Below are 16,626 nucleotides of genomic sequence, written 5' to 3'. Positions count from 1 at the left end.
CAGAGAAGTCGTGAGTTACATTGGGATACTGAAGAGGTAGAAGTCTGAAGGATAATACATCTGAATAATGGAAAGCTAGAAGAACCTATTGTTTTTAAAAATATGACTTATAAGACAAGATTTTTAGAGAGGAGGAACATCTTTTCCATAGTTGAGATATGACCTTAAGACCTGTTTCAATAGAGAGCCACACAAAAAATTAGGGAGCTGAAACCAAGAGTCAGATGCTTAACTGACTGAGCCACCCAGGCGCCCCTGACATCTTTGTGTCTTAATGTACAATAATGGGGCACCTGGCTGGCTCAGTCAGTACAGCAGTGATGGAGCAACCATATGGCAACATGTAAAGTGGAGAGTATGTACAGAGACTTCTAGATATGCACCTTAGATTCTTAACTCTTCAAAGAAGTCAGAAAATACACAAAATGATATTCAATATAGCATTTTTATTATAATGAAAAATCGTTTATGTCCTAATCACTATTTAACAGAATATTTAAGCATATTTAATATATACATATCAAGGACCAAGCTAGAATCTTTTACATTCTATAGAAAAGTACTAGGCCTCAAGATTCAAGCAGGAAGCTTTCAGAATATGACATGAGTTGCAAAGAAAAGTGCCTTTCCTCACCCCCTGCCAACACAATCACTCACCATATGTCTGAAATGATGCTCTTGAAGACAGTCATTGTGGTCATGGAAGCATCTATCAAAGTGGTTCACACTCTAAAGATGGCAAGAGATACTGGGAATGAGAATTCCACAATGAAGTTTGAGATACACCATGTTAAATAAAAATCTCTTTCCTGTATCTTTTGACAAGCTGAGGATGTGTACTTGGATTTCCCCACAAGCAAATGCTTTGCTGCATTTACACATTTTCCTGAGAAATCTTTTTTTCCCCCCAAATATCATCAAGGACTAGAATACCCCAAAACAAGTTTGTAGAGAACATTGGGTTAAGGCCTTACACTCTGTTACAAACACAGGTCTTCTGGAGATATCTGAGACTTGGGAAAGGCAAACACATGGATCTCTGAGTGAAGACTGATTTTGTAATAAATTTTAAATATACCTTATTTAGAATTAAGACGAATAGAATCTTCATAAATGAAGCTGGTCTAGATTTTGCTTTTTGGGAGCTATCTTCATTTAGGTTTGTATCAAGATTATTTTATCTGTGCAGAATGAATTGGTAGAATTTGGTGAAGGATTATCTATTTATTAAAGCTTTCACCTGTACAATTATCAGATTTTTTTCTTAAGCGGGGAGTTCATACACACACACACACACATTTGCTTGTTGGTCTATTTGAGTCAATTGTCATAACATATTCCTACAGAAAAAAAAAATAACCGCTTTATATTTTAGGTATTGGAATACATAGAGCACTTATACATAGTATTGTGTTGTAACTAAAACAAAATTTTCTGGATAATCTGTAGCTATGTCACCTTTATTACTGTCCATGTTCTAAGTGCATTATCTTTCATTTTCTTTTTCTTGATTAGGTCTTCCAAAATCTCATCATTATTAACACTGGATTAAATCTACTACTGTCTAGTCCTTAATTTCTATTTTCAGTTGTGTTTTGTTTCTCTTTTGTAGGTTTTATTCTGTTCTGTTTCTGGTTTCTTGACGTAAGTATTCACTCCCTTAACACATTTATTTATGTGACAGGCCCTGTGTTGACTGCTGTGGATAAAGTGAAGATGATGAAGACTGGGTGCACAAATGAAATTTCCTTAATGCATTAAAGGGGATGAATTTCTCACTGAACAGAACTTTGGGGGACATCTGACAAGTTTAGGTGCACACATCTCATTAACAATCATTTCTAAGTAGTCTATAAATTTCAGTTTTGATTTTAAACATTTTATTTCTGAAACTTTCAAACACATAAAAAAGTAGAAATATTAGAACAATGAACCCCCCAAAACAAATCACCCTGCATCAGTAATTATCAACATTTTGCCAATCTACTTCCCAGCTCTCCTGGCCAATTCTTTTTCTTTTGCTGGAGTATTCTAATGCAAATCTGGTATCTTTACCATTCCTTAAATATATAAGTATGTATCTCTAACACATAGAACCTTTTATCTTTTAATAACCACAGTGATATTATCATCCCTAACAAAATTAGTATTTCTAAATATCATCTAATACTCAGTGCATGTCCACATTTTCCCCACTGTCCCCCAAATGTCTTTTTACATTTTGTTCAAACTAGGTCCAAGCAATGCCCACATGCTGAATTCAGTTGATAGGTCTCTTAAGTCTCTTAATCTGTTAACTGTTGTCCTTCCCCTTTTCTTTTTCATGCCACTCATTTGTTGAAGAAATCAGGTCACTTGTTTCGTAGAATTTTACACATTCTGGATCTGCTTGGCTACTTCCTTGTGGTGCCATTTACTTTGTTCATCTATTCCCCCAAATTCTCGTTTTTAAAGAGTTTGATTCAAAGATTTGTTTCCTTCAGCTATTTTGGCAATAAGGCTTTGTAGGCAGTGGTATTTCCTATTGCATTTTATCAGGATGTGGATATTGTCTGAGAGTCCCACTTTCATAGAGGTTAAAATTGATCAAAGGGCTCAGAGGTGGTCAGCTTGATAAATCCACTGTAAAGTTCTATGAAATATTTCACGCAATGGTTTTAATATCCACCAAAGATCATTTTCTGGACCCATTATTCCATTAGGGAACTAGAAAATGGTGATCTTTCTAATCCTATCATTCTTTCTGTATTTACTGATATTTTAAAAGCAAAACAAAACAAAAACCTTTTAATTTGAGTAACTTTTGGTGGCCCTGAAACTTGGTTCAGGGAAAAAAGGAAAATAAATGCTTATTTTTTCCCTTATCAATTTTTAGAATGAGTTGTGCCCAAGCATCTTCCATTGCTGACCAAACTGTGCAGCTGTAACCAAGTAAACTATCAAACTACTAGTGGGGTCATGTCAAAAGACCTAACTTCCACTGGTTGAAGATGGGGCAATTTAAACATCAAACCATATACTGCCAGTAATGGAATGATCTTTCTTTTATATGAATTTTACAAAAAAAATACACACACACAAACACACACACACACACACACACACACACACACACATATTTAAATTTCCAACTGGTTAGATTCCTTTCTGCCATCTTTTTGATGTTTTTAATCTTTAACAGTGGTCAGACAATAGGGATTATAAAACATTTATTTTTTGGAATTTATTATAGGAAAATAATTTCACATTTTTCTGATTCTTCAACAGTTGTACTCTTAACCTCACCTTCATGAAATCTGTAAAGTTTCTTTTCAGCCTGAAATGACTGATGCAACTCAAATGATGAACTTCTCACATTCAATATAACCTCCTAGATTTTATCTGGAATAAATTATCTTAAGTTTAGTAAGTGCTGAGCAGTGACATGAGGCATTTCTACATTTATTACTTCTAGAGTAAATTCCTGTCATATGAATTCACTAACACTAATGACAACAATTGTAGATAATATTTACAGAAAACATGCTATGTGGGTGCTATTTTCCCAAGCATTAACTACTTAATCCTTAAGATAATCCTATTACACAGTGTGGCAGGCTGACTCTGAAATGGTCCCTACACCCTAGTATTCATACTCTTGTGTAATCCTCTACACTTGAGTGTGGGGTGACCCAGTAACTTGCTTCTAACCAGAAGACAGCAAAGGTGACTAATAAACAGGTGTTATTTTGGTGATTAGATCACACAGGTTTATAGCTTCTATGATGTTAGTAGACTCTACTGCATTCTTGGCTTGCACACTTAATAAGCAGTTACGCTGAAGAAGCCCATGTGGCAAGGAACTAAGGTCAGCCTTCAGCCAACTAGAAACTGTTGGGGACAGCCAACAACCATGTGAGGTTGGAAATGGATCCCTTCCCCTGTTGAGCCTTTAGATGAGACCCAAACCTGGCTGAAACCTTTAGTTTAGCTTTGTGAGAGACTCTGAAGCAGAGGACCCAACAAAGTTATGCCCAGACACCTGACCCATAGAAATTGTGAGATAATGTGTATTATTTTAAGCTACTAAATTTGTGGTAATTTATTACACAGCAATAAATAACTAATATACATAGGTACTACTATCACCATTTTACAAGTGAGCAAAATGAGGCACAGAAGTTTAAGTACCTTGTCCAATAACACACTGGTAACAAAGGAGTGAAATGGAGATAATGATAGATAAGGCTAAAGATTTTCCTACATTCATTATATTATTCCCTCATATGAATTTGCTGAAGATAAACAATGTCTGAATGATGACAGAAGGCTTTTAAAGCAACATATTTTTTTCAATAATATAAAATTTCTTATGCTTAGTTGAAGCATGAAGCAACTTTCAAAAAAATGAATTTTCAGATATTCTGCAACATAATGTACAATTGAAGGCTTTCTTGTATTAAACCCCATTATGAATTTTCTGATGTTGAGTAAGGTGTGAATGTTGTCTAAAGGCCTTCTTACATTCCTTACATTTGTAGGGTTTCTCCCCAGTATGAATTCTCTGGTGTTGAGTAAGGAATGAATAAAGTCTAAAAGCCTTCCCACATTCCTTACATTCATAAGGTTTCTCACCAGTATGAATACTCTGATGCTGAGTAAGCTGTGAGAGCAGTCTAAAAGGTTTTCTACATTCCTTACATTCATAAGGTTTCTCGCCAGTATGAATACTCTGATGTTGGGTAAGTTGTGAGAGCAATCTAAAGGCCTTCCCACATTCTTCACATTCATAAGGTCTCTCACCAATATGAATGCTCTGATGTGAAATAAGTTGTGAGTAACTACTAAAGGTCTTCCAGCATTCCATACATTCATAGGGTTTCTCACGAGTATGGATTCTCTGATGGCGAACAAGTTGTTGCCTGAGTCTAAAAGTCTTCCCACATTCCTTACATTCATAGGGTTTCTCACCAGTATGAATACTCTGATGAACAGTAAGTTGTTGGCATATTCTAAAAGCCTTTCCACATTCCTTACATTCATAAGGTTTCTCACCAAAATGAATTTTCTGATGCACTCTAAGGTCTGGACCACATACAAAGGCTTTCCCACATTCCTTACATTCATAGAGCTTCTCAGCGGTATGAAGTCTCTGATGTCGAGTAAGGTGTGTACACTGCCTAAAGGTCTTCCCACATGCCTTACATTCATAGGGTTTCTCACCAGTATGAATTCTCTGATGTCGAGCAAGTTGCTGATGCACTCTGAAGGCCTTTCCACACTCCTTACATTCATAGGGCTTTTCACCGGTATGAAGTCTCTGATGTTGAGTAAGTTCTTGGAGCACTGTAAAGGCCTTCCCACATTCCTTACATTCATAGGGCTTCTCGCCAGTATGAAGTTTGTGATGTCGAATAAGGTGTGCACGCTGTCTAAATGCCTGCCCACATTCCTTACATTTATAAGGTTTCTCACCAGTATGAATTCTCAGGTGCTGACTGAGTGTTGAGCGACGAATAAAGGTCTTCCTACATTCCTTACATTCATACAACTTTTCTCCATTATGAACTCTCTGATATTCAGCAAGAAAATTATGCTTTTTGTAAGTGGTCATTTTTTCAGAAGTGATTTTCACTTGCCCAAAATATCCCTCTTGTGGTTCCTTTTGCCCCTCAATCTTGCCTTTGCATTCCCAATCATTTCTAAAAATGGAGTCCTGAAGACTACAGCTTTTAATTCTTTCCATTATCTCCCACTGGAATGAATATATTTCATAAATGTCCTTTTCTGGAGATAAAGTATTGGTCCTGTATCTGGACTCCAAATCTGAAAGAAAACAGAAGGCAAACACACACTATTTTCCTGTGACAGAAAAAAGAAAACTTCTATAGAGAAGTAAAAGACACCTAAAATAATGTCTATTATAAGTGAATGGATTAGGTACCTCTAAAACAGGCGTTTCTGCTACAATACCATGTATTGTACCTAAAAAAACCCCTTATCTCCTGCAAAATTACATACCAAAAAAATAAGAGTTTATGAAGACAACAGGGGGGAGGAGACCACTCAAACCTATCTAACTTTATTGGCAGAACACCAACAAATACAATAATTGATATTTCAAGAGATAACTCAAGAGGCAGTTCAACATGGCTGAAGGCCATTTCATGGATACTAAAATGTGCACACAAAAAAAGTGGAAATGCTAGATTTTAGGTGCTGAGACACTGCAATGAAAAAAAAAAAGCCCTGAGCCAGCAAGACTACCATTAAGGTGGGAACAGGGTAAAATGCAACCTGTCTCCTGCTAGAAGCCATGCAAGCTTGATGGCGTCTACCTCTGGGGAGGGAGTCCTGGATGCAGATACTTATTATTACTTTTTTTCATATGGAGGTGAAAGGGCAACCAACAATAAAGCATCAAGTTGAATGGTTTCCCTTTCCTGTTGAATGTTTTAAGTTTACTTTTATTCTGGCTTCATTCAGGTAGGAAAATGACCTGTAAACCAACAAACTCTCACATTATAGTGCTATCATTCCCTATTCCATATCGCTATTAAGCTTATTTGTATTGCAGTTATTAATTGTATTATGGAACAGATTATCCTCATACATTAAAAAAAAAAAAAAAAAGCAAAGGAAACAGAGAATGGAGTCCAGGACTGGAGATAAGGCTGGTGATTAGGGAAACAAGTTACATCAGTGAGAAGAGCACCTGAAGACTTCTTAAAACTACAGAGGTATTTTTAACTGACTGAAACATAATCTACAGGATTAAGTCCTGGGCATGTTTTTGTTTTGTACTTATTTAAATTCTCCAGCAAATGATTCTGATGCTGATCAATATCTGAGTCTCTCTACTTAAATGTTTTTAATGATTTCTCTTTATAATTAGAATCAAATATAAATAACTGAACATAGATAATAAGCTGCTCAGGCAGGCTGTTGAAATCCAAGTAAGGTGAGGAAAGTGTCCAGACAGAGGAGCAAACCAGCATGTAGTGGGCAAATCTACCATGAATCTAATTACTTCCCATCACTACTATTCCAACCAAAACCACCATCATCTTCAACCGGGACTAAAGAAATAACCTCCTAACTGGTCTTCCTTCTTCCCATCTTACCCCTAATTCAATCTCTTCTCCATAGAGGGATAATTATATGACAAATCAGCTTATGTAATTCCCCTGCTCAAAAGTTTCTAATGGCTTTCTATCACACTAAAAAGTCACGTGCCTTACCTTTGAATAATCATCCTCATCATCCTGGCCGCCTTGCTGTACCTCAAATACACAAAACTTCGATCTCCTGACCCAAGGCCTTTGCATTTGCTATTCTATCAGGACTGCTCTGGCTTTAGATATTCCTATAACTTGAGCTCTTTCTTCACGTCTCTACTCAAATATTACCTCCTTAAAAAGCCCTAACCACCCTAAAACAAATGTGTCTATACCTGCCAATTTCTATTCACTCGCTCTTCTCACTTAATAATACTCGTCACCACCTAATATTATTTATTCATTTACTTGTTTACTTAATGTCCTTATTCCTATTAAAATGTAAATATGACTGCTGGAACCTACCACTCTTGTTCACAATTGTTCCACTGGTGTCTAGCACAGTGCATGGTTCAGACTGGACACTCAATGAATGAATACATTTTTAGGCAACAAAAGGCATATAAACTAATCAAAATAGAAGCCAGAAAGAAACTGGATCCTATACAGATAGATACTGCTATGGACTGAATTGTGTCCCCCCAAAATTATACATTGAAGCCCTGACCACCCACACTGACTGTATTCGCCAACAGTGCTTCTAGAAGATAATTAAGGTTAAATGAAGTCATAAGGCTCCTAATCCAATAGGACTGGTGGCCTTATAAAAGGTCTCTTTCTCTCTCTCTTCTCCTCCTCTCCCTCTCCCTCTCTGCCATGTGAGGACAATGTGAGAAGGGAAGATCAAGCCAGGAAGAGAGCCCTCATCAGAGCTCCCAAATGCTAATCTCAGACTTCCACTCTCCAGAACTATAGGAAAACAAATTTCTGTTGTGTAAGTCACCCAAGCTATGGTATTTTGTTATGGCCGCTCAAACTGACTGACACAGATTTACATATAAATGAATTACAATCACTGATCATAAAAAGAGTAGGCCCTCTCTGTTCAAATTTCTTACCCACCACCCATATAATGTAGGACAGTTTTGTTTACTTTTATTTTGAAAAAACTGTAGATTCCTACAAGGTTGCAGAGAAATATACAGGAAAGTCTTATGCAACCTTCACCCAGCCCTTCTCAATGTTAACATCTTACATAACCATAGTATAATATTCAAAGCAAGAAATTCTCCTAGTTTTCCTCTAAAAGCTTTAAATTTAGCTTTCATATTTTAAAGTTTATTTTTTTATTATTTTTAGTAATTTCTACACCCCACAACCCCAAGATCACGATTTATTAGAGAGATAATGTGAAAGGGAGGGAGAGAGAGAGAGAATCTCAAGCAGACTCCCCACCAAGTCTGGAGCCTGATGCAGGGCTCGCTCTCATGACCCTGAGATCATGACCTGAGCTGAAACGAAGAGTTGGACACTCAACATACTGAGCCACCCAGGTGCCCCTTGATTACTGTAGTTTTACTTTTATTTTTTTTAAAGATTTTACTTATTTATTTGACAAAGAGAGAGCACAAGCAGAGGGAGCTGCAGGCAGAGGGGAGAGGGAGAAGCAGGCTCCCCGGGGAGCAGGGAGCCTGATGCAGGGCTTGGTCCCAGGACCCCAGGAGCATGACCCAAGCCAAAGGCAGTCACTTAACCACCTGAGCCACACGGGAGCCCCTGATTACTGTAGTTTTATAATGAATCTTGAAGTATCTTGAAGTCATGTAGTCTAAGTCCTATAATATATTCTTCCTTTTCCAAGATTACCTTAGAAATGCTAAGTTGAACATCAGCATCCCCAAACATCACCATCCCCAAAACAGTCTCTTTCCATTTATTTAGGGTCTTCAATTTCTCTTGGCAATGTTCCATGATTTTTTGTATGGAGGTCTTGCACATTTTGTTAAATTTATTCCTTAGTATTTTTGTTTTTTGACACTAATGTAGATGGACTTAATTTGCTTTAATTTTAATTGACTTAATTTACTTTACTTTAAATTTCTTATTTTTTCCACTTCTAGTATATAAAAACACAATTGATTTTTATATATTAACTCTGTATCCTGTAATCTTACTGTGAACTTCATTTATTACTTTGAGTGGTTGCTGTTTTGATTCCTTAGGATTTTCTATCTACACAATCACGCCATCTCCAAACAGAGTTTAACTTCTTGCTTTTTGATTTTTGTCTCTTATTTTTCTTGCCATATTGCAATGCTAGGACCTTCACTACAATGTTAAATAGATATGGGAAGAGTGTGCACTCTTGCCTTGTTCCCAATCTTAGGGGGAAAACTCTTCAATCAAGTATGATGAAGTTTATGATTTTTTTTTTAAGCAGTATTTTTTGAGGAAGTTCCCCTTCAATTTCTGGTTTCCTGAAAACTTTATCATGAATAGATGTTGAATTTTGTCATATGCTATTTCTACATCTATGGACACAATCACATGGCTTCTCTTATTCCTGTTAATACTGTGAATGACAGGGATTAATAAACCCTACTTGATCATCATTTTTATTGCTGGATTTAATTTACTAATATTTTCACAAGGATTTTACATCTATGTTCATGAAGGATACGGAGCCTGTCATTTTTTTTTCCTTTAGTAATTTGTCAGGACATAGTATACAAGTGACACTATTCCCGGAAAATGAGTTGGGAGCTGTTCTTTCCTTTTATGAAGGAACTTGTGTAACACTGCTGCTAGTTCTTCCTTAAATACTTAATAGAATTCACCAGTGAAGCCATTTGAACCTGGTGTTTTCTCTGTGGAAAGATTTCTGATAATGAATTCAATTATTTTGATAGATATAAGGTTATTCATATTTTCCTTTTTTATCTTGTGTCAGTTCTGGTAATTGTGTTTTTCAAGTTTTCCCATTTCATTTAAGATGTCCAACTTATTGGCAGAAAATTACTCATGGTATTCTCTCATTATTCTTTTAATGGCTATAGGGTGTGAAGTGATAACCCAGTTACTCTTTCATTCCTAGTATTAGCAATTGTTGTCTTTTTTTTTCTTGATGAGTCAAGCTAGGTGTTTACCAACTTTGTTGATCTTTTCAAGAAATCAACTTTTGGCTTTATTAATTTTCTCTATTTTTTCTATCTTGTTGATTTCAGCTCTTATGTTTATTGTCATCTTTTTTTCTTCTACTGAGAACAGCTCCTCTCTTTGAAGTAGGAGGAAAAAAATGAGAAAAACGGAGGGTTGTAATCAAGGTCAACATGCAATTGGTGTCCAGGTTTAAAAGATTTTAATTTGCTTCCCAGGTCTCAGCCCTTTCCTCCACAAGTCACGGGCTTTTGAAGAGAGATTTCCAACAACATCTTAAGGCTAACAGGCTTGGCTAATTACCTGCATTAATTAATTCCCCATCCTGCTCAGCCCTCACTCACCAGAGTAGTGTCTTCTGGTCCCTTCCCTCACAACCATCCAAGGCTCCTTCCCTTCATCCAATAAGGTAATTACATCTGGTTTAGAAATGGAAGGTTCTGCTTAAAAGATAATGCGACATGAAATCATAAGAATAAAAGTCAGGTTCAAATTTGGTTAAGTTTATAATTAACTACAGATCAAAATGATACTTTACAAAGCCTAAGAGCAAAGGAATGCAAGGGAGCTGAAGAGCACTCATATTATAGGGTAACTTCAGAAGCACAAGGAACAGATGGTTAAGAAAAGGTCTTAATATAATTTAAACTCATACAAGCTCTATTGAGAGGCAGTCTTGTGTACTGGTGGAGCACACAGAATCTGCATCCAGACTGCCTGAGTTTAAACCCTGCCTTTGTTGCTGTGTTACCTCAGCCAATTATTAACCTCTTATTCCTAAGTTTTCTCATCTGAAATGAGGATAATCATAGCATATTTCTATAGAGTTTGAGAATTACTTAATAACGCACAATGTTCAGAATAGTATCTAAGTACAAATATATGAAGTTTTTATATATATATATAATTTATTTATTTATATACATATATATGTGTGTGTGTATTAGCTATTTTTATTGTTATCAATTTGCTGACAGGAGAGTGTCTTCCTGAGATGTCTTCTGATTCTTTCTAGGATTACTCATTCAATGTTAAATGCAAAGTTCTCGGATTTTAAATTTCAACCACAAAGCAGGTAGAACTGAATATGTCTATTATAGGAAACAGAATGTGTTTACTTTAGTTTTAAATAAACCTTGTGGAGCCATTTCCTACTGTGTAAGTTCTATAGGCTCCCCTGATTTTAGAGAGACTCAAAACCCCTGTGTTTCGGTACTCTCCTTGCAGGTGGAATAGAAAGGAGTGTTAAGTACCTGCATCAATTCTGGGCTCAAATATAATGTAAAATCTGATTTCTTGGACAATGCTTCTGTTGTAAGCAACCCAGAATTCAAGCCCAGCCCTGGGATACCAGTGAAACAAGTAAATTACAGAGCCTGAAGAAACTCAGAAGGACAGAGCCAGATGCAAGTGATGAAGGAGCCTATTTCCAACCTAATGAAGCTAAAACCATTCCTTTGGAATAGAGAGAAAAAATTTATCTAGTTTCTCAAAACATTTTCCTGAAATTGACAGTAGAGAAAGGCAACACAATTTGGGATAGATAGCCTTACCTAGTGAGATGAAATTGCTATAATTCTCCCACATCACATCCCTATATAAGTCCCTTTGAGCTGAGTCCAGGAATTCCCATTCTTCCTGTGAGAAGTCTATGGCCACGTCCCTGAATGTCACTGAACCCTGCAAAAATAAAACTCATGTATTACCTGCGAAAATACGTGAAATATTTTTTAAATGAAAAGGGAGGAGATCGAGGACTGTAATGCAGAGAAGACGCCACATAACAAATAAATGGGGTAGGGCTTATGAGTCAGGACAGTAAGAAATTAGTGTCACTGAAGCAGAGTTCTATGTGTCTTGAATAGTCTTGTGGCTGCAGATAAGATTAATTTTTTACCCAAAAATATCTGAAAATGAATAAAATAACCAAAAAGAGTCCCAATTAAATGAGACCATACACACAAGCCTTCTACAAGCTATGTGTCTCCACCACAAATTCATGGGAAGCACCCTCCACCTTCTTTTCCCTTTAATGATCGTGAAAAAATACTGATAAAAACTTCTCCTAAATGTACTACAATATCTTTTTTAAGGAAATAGACTCAAGTTCACCATAAAGTCAGATTTTCTTATAAACATTTTCCCTATAAAGACCACTTCTTTAGTCAACTTTACAAAAACTGCTACATGGTAGTCCACATTTTTTATATATATTCGATTCAGTCTTTTTCTTTTCCTATTTAGATATTTTAATTCAATTCAATTTCAAAAATCTTCCTCAGCTCTCACAGTCTACATTTTCTATTCCTTATGCATCTGGTTGACCTTCTTAGTCTTTATCATCCATCATCCCTCACTGAATACCCTTCCTCATTCCAGAGTTAGAGGGTACTGAACCATGATGACATCACTCTGGACCAGTGGTTTTCAATAAGGAGTGATTTTACTCCCCAGAAAACATTTGGCCATGTATGGAGACAATTTTTGTTGTTACCACTGGGGGGAGGGGGTGTGTTACAGGCATCTAATTGGTAAAGGCCAGGGATACTGTTAGACATCCTGCAATGCAGAGGACAAGTCCCCACAATAAAAGATTCTCTGGCTCAAAGTATTAATAGTCCCAAGGCTGAGAAACCTTGCTCTAAACCAGTACATCCTGTAAAATTACGCAATGGACTTTGCTCCTGGTATTCTTCTCTCAGGGTTTGCTGGAGATGATTCAAGAGAGAGATCTCTTTGCATTTCTGTTCTGATAACCTCCTAATCACCCCACTGGTGAGGGAGCGATCCCTTGCCCTAAATAGTATGAGATGGCTCAATTCCTGACACTGGACAGATGAGACTGACAGCATTTATTAGACATGTATACTCACAGCCCAGGGGAGGAGAACACCACACGTCATGCAGGGCCACACAGGGGTTGCACTCAGGAATGGAGTGAACAAGCAGGGTCTGTGGGAGGCAGGCTTTGTAGTAAAAGGAGGGTAAGGTGTCCCTGATTCCCTCAGGAGGATGTGACTGGTTGGTTTGAATAATTCTGTGGGCCGACAGGCAGGTGAAACCCTTTAGAGTGAGGACCAGGAGGGGTTTAGGTCATCTGTCTGATAGGAAAGCTAGCCAGGTGGGAGTCTTTTCTGGTGGATGGGGAGTGTATCTGGCAAGAGCAGGGGAACTCATGATTAGGATTTTGGAGCCCTGACAAAGATATCAAGTCAGCGTATGAAATTTTAGGCCTCACAATATAAGGCCCCAATTATATCCCTACCCAATCCACCCAATCCTAAAAGCCTTACATATGTATCATAAGATCTCAACACATACAGAGACTGAGACGAGCCAACACTAAATCTCATCTTATGTACTTGGAAAACTCACGTCTGCAAAGAAGTCTGGAGTTTTCCAGGCAGTCAAAGAGGACCTCCAGACAGTCAAATAGGACCAAATTCTCTCTTTCATCAAACTACAGATCTTCAAGGAAAGTTTTCAAAACAAGGATCTCCCACTTAATATCAATAACCCATTCCTGAATATCAGACATTCTAATACTTCATTATTAAACAGGTACCTATTTTCCCATCATTTTAAAGCAAAGAACTCCACAATTTCAAGCCTCCAAATAGCTTCACAGCTCCCTCCAGTATAGACTTACAGTACACATGGGTGAGTTACTGCACACGTATCTTTAGCTTTAATATTTTCATTGTCTCTTTTACTGAATTCACTTTTCTCACTTGCTTTGTGTCTTTCCCCACAACATCAATACTTCCCCAACTTTTTAGAAACTCATTTTATACTACACAAGAGCTACACGTTAACAGCACTATGAAAATGCATTTCAACAAGAACGTAACACTCAGTTATGATTCGCACTCAGTGTGATGCTCTGATAACTCCATTCTCATCAGCAGCACCAGATACATCCTCTTTAATGATATCTGCATGCATCTCAAAACATCTGCAGATGGTTCTGATAGTCTAGCAATGTGAAATAGAACGAGACTCTCCTGCACATTATTTTTTGTTAAAAAAGGTTGTACTGAAGTATACAATTTCACTTATATAAAGTTCTAAAAATAGGCAAAATTCATTTATGATGGTAGAAGTCAGGATAGTGGGGGCACGTGGGTGGTTCAGTTGGTTAAGCAGCTGCCTTCGGCTCAGGTCATGATCCTGGGGTCCTGGGATCGAGCCCTGCGCTGGGCTTCCCTGCTCAGCAAGGAGTCTGCTTCTCCCTCCACCCCTCCCTGAACTCATGAGCTCTCTCTCATATAAATAAAATAAAATCTTAAAAAAAAAAAAAAAGAAGTCAGGATAGTGGTTATATCTGGCCTGGGTGGACAGGGAGTGACTGAAAGGGGGGCATCTAAGGCATTAGCAATATTCTCTTTCTTGACCTGAATGCTGATAGCACAGATGTGCTCAATTTATGAAAATTCATTCAGTTACACACTTAGGACTTATGGACTTTTCTCTATGTATGCTACATGTCAATAAAACTTTGAAAAGAGTTCTTCAAACTCTTTTTCAAACTGGGGACACAAATTTTTCCTACATAAAACCAGACTAAAAATCACTGTTTCAGAGAAATGTACTTTCTCTGAAGTTTAAATATTAAAATCAAAAGCTGTTCTACTGGAAAATGTTAACAAGGAGACATTCTGCAGAGAATGCCGGCATTTTTCTCAAGGCATTTCACTTTTCCTCCCTCATGGCTCTTGTCAGATTTTGGAGCTAGAAGACAGTCCACATTAGTTGGGAAGAGGGAAGGGCATGTAGAAAGGACACTGGGCTCTTTGTCTCCAACCCTCACAGGACCGAGAGTAACTAAAGCAAGTTCTTGGGAGGAGTTCTGTTAAATAAGAAGTTTCAGGGTAAGGAAAGAGTATGTACACATGACCTAGAGATCAACACTATTTCAAAAAGGACAAAAGAACATCAACTTACATGGGCCATGGTTTTGAAACGCAAGAACTGGTCAGTCCTTTTCAAGGTTTCCCTGTTGGAGAACTGTAGAGCCCAGATAAGCCAGATCTGGAAGAAAAAAGAGGCCATGAAACCAAATGTAACTCAGAGATCCCAAAATGACTTATGTTAATGTGCTTTTTTCTTTACCCTTCCCACTTCCTAACTATTCTCCCCACTATACCCACCCTGATCCCATACTCACAACAACTAGAGGAGACTCTAAGAAGTCTGAGGAAATCCAAGCCCTGAGAAAATCCAGCTGAACAATAACGGATTTGGTATAGAAGCCTGAATACTTCGGAGGATTCCCCACCTGGTAATGCAGATCTGGTCCTGGCATTGGACTCCTCCCTCCAGTACAACTTTTCAGGGCTGAGAAAGGGCCATACCACCCATATATAGCCTCTTGAGCCCCCAGGATCCTTGCCTGAGCTTCCTAAATATGAAGCCTGAAAACCACACAGGCTGAGCCTGGCAGCTGCTGCCACTGGCCTTTTCCCAGCCCGAACAACTCACTACTCTGCTTTCCAATCAGGACCTCTCACACGGTGACAACCTTTGCACCTCCCCCCTCTCATACCATGACTACTGCAGTTAGTTAACAACATTCACGGAGAACTGTTACATGATGGGTGCTTTGTGTACATCACCCCATGACCCTCAGCACTGCTCTGCTATGTATTTCTTCTCATCTCTCAGTGGATCAGGAAACCAATGCTCAGGGGTGAAATCATTTGCCCAAATTCAGTTATTAAGTGGCAAAGCTTTGTTCTGAGTTCACATTTCTCTAACTAAAAAGTCATCTTTCCACTTTGGTTTTTGCCTCTGAAGACTAGATTTCTACTTCACTGGGAGAAACCTGAGTAAGGGCAATTCGAGAAAGGAAGGAAGGAAGGAAGGAAGGAAGGAAGGAAGGTAGGGAGGGAGGAAGGAAGGGAGGGAGGGAGGGAGGAAGGAAAAGAACCTTTCAAAAGATACTAAGCCTCACTACTAATTAAGGAGATGTGTGTAGAACACACACAAAAATTACCCTCTACAGTGATGGGACTGTGAGGTCTAAAAGACTGATGATATCTCAGATTAGTAAAGTCATGAGGAAATGGACACTGTGTTAGTCCAAATTATATCTGGTGTTACAACCCGTAAATCCTGTGAACCAGTTCCCAGAACTCCACTGCTAAGACTAAAGGAACTATTTGCACATGTATATAAAGATGTCTGCAGAGGTATACTGACAGGTATGGTTTACAGTGAATAAAAGCTGAAAAGAATCTAACTGGGGAAATAATTAAATAGTACTGCATCTATACCACTGAAAACCAGGCACATATTAAAAAGTGATGACACTGCCCTAATTTTGATGAAATGGGTGAAGCCAGTGTGTTTAAAAAAAAAAAAAAAAAATCCCATGGGGCACCTGGGGGACTCAGTTGGTTAAGCGTCAGACTCTTGATCTTAGCTCAGGTCT

At 37.8% G+C, this 16,626-nt stretch overlaps 1 protein-coding gene across 1 annotated transcript in view; it reads right to left on the bottom strand.

The window, feature by feature from the left end:
- Positions 1-426: 426 nt before the first annotated feature.
- The window catches only part of LOC113244793 (zinc finger protein 770), a 65,322-nt gene continuing 49,122 nt past the window's right edge, over positions 427-16,626 (bottom strand). The window contains exons 7-10 of the mRNA XM_026484419.4: positions 15,138-15,224; positions 11,747-11,873; positions 10,538-10,636; positions 427-5,805 (exon numbers count right to left, since the gene is read on the bottom strand). Of these exons, the coding sequence (XP_026340204.2) occupies positions 4,439-5,805; positions 10,538-10,636; positions 11,747-11,873; positions 15,138-15,224 (1,680 nt within the window). The 3' untranslated portion in view covers positions 427-4,438. The remainder of the gene's footprint in view (positions 5,806-10,537; positions 10,637-11,746; positions 11,874-15,137; positions 15,225-16,626) is intronic.

The sequence above is a fragment of the Ursus arctos genome, unplaced genomic scaffold, assembly GCF_023065955.2.
Source record: "Ursus arctos isolate Adak ecotype North America unplaced genomic scaffold, UrsArc2.0 scaffold_19, whole genome shotgun sequence".
In the NCBI taxonomy this organism is placed as follows: Eukaryota; Metazoa; Chordata; class Mammalia; order Carnivora; family Ursidae; genus Ursus; species Ursus arctos.
This window is presented reverse-complemented; position numbering and strand designations above follow the sequence as displayed.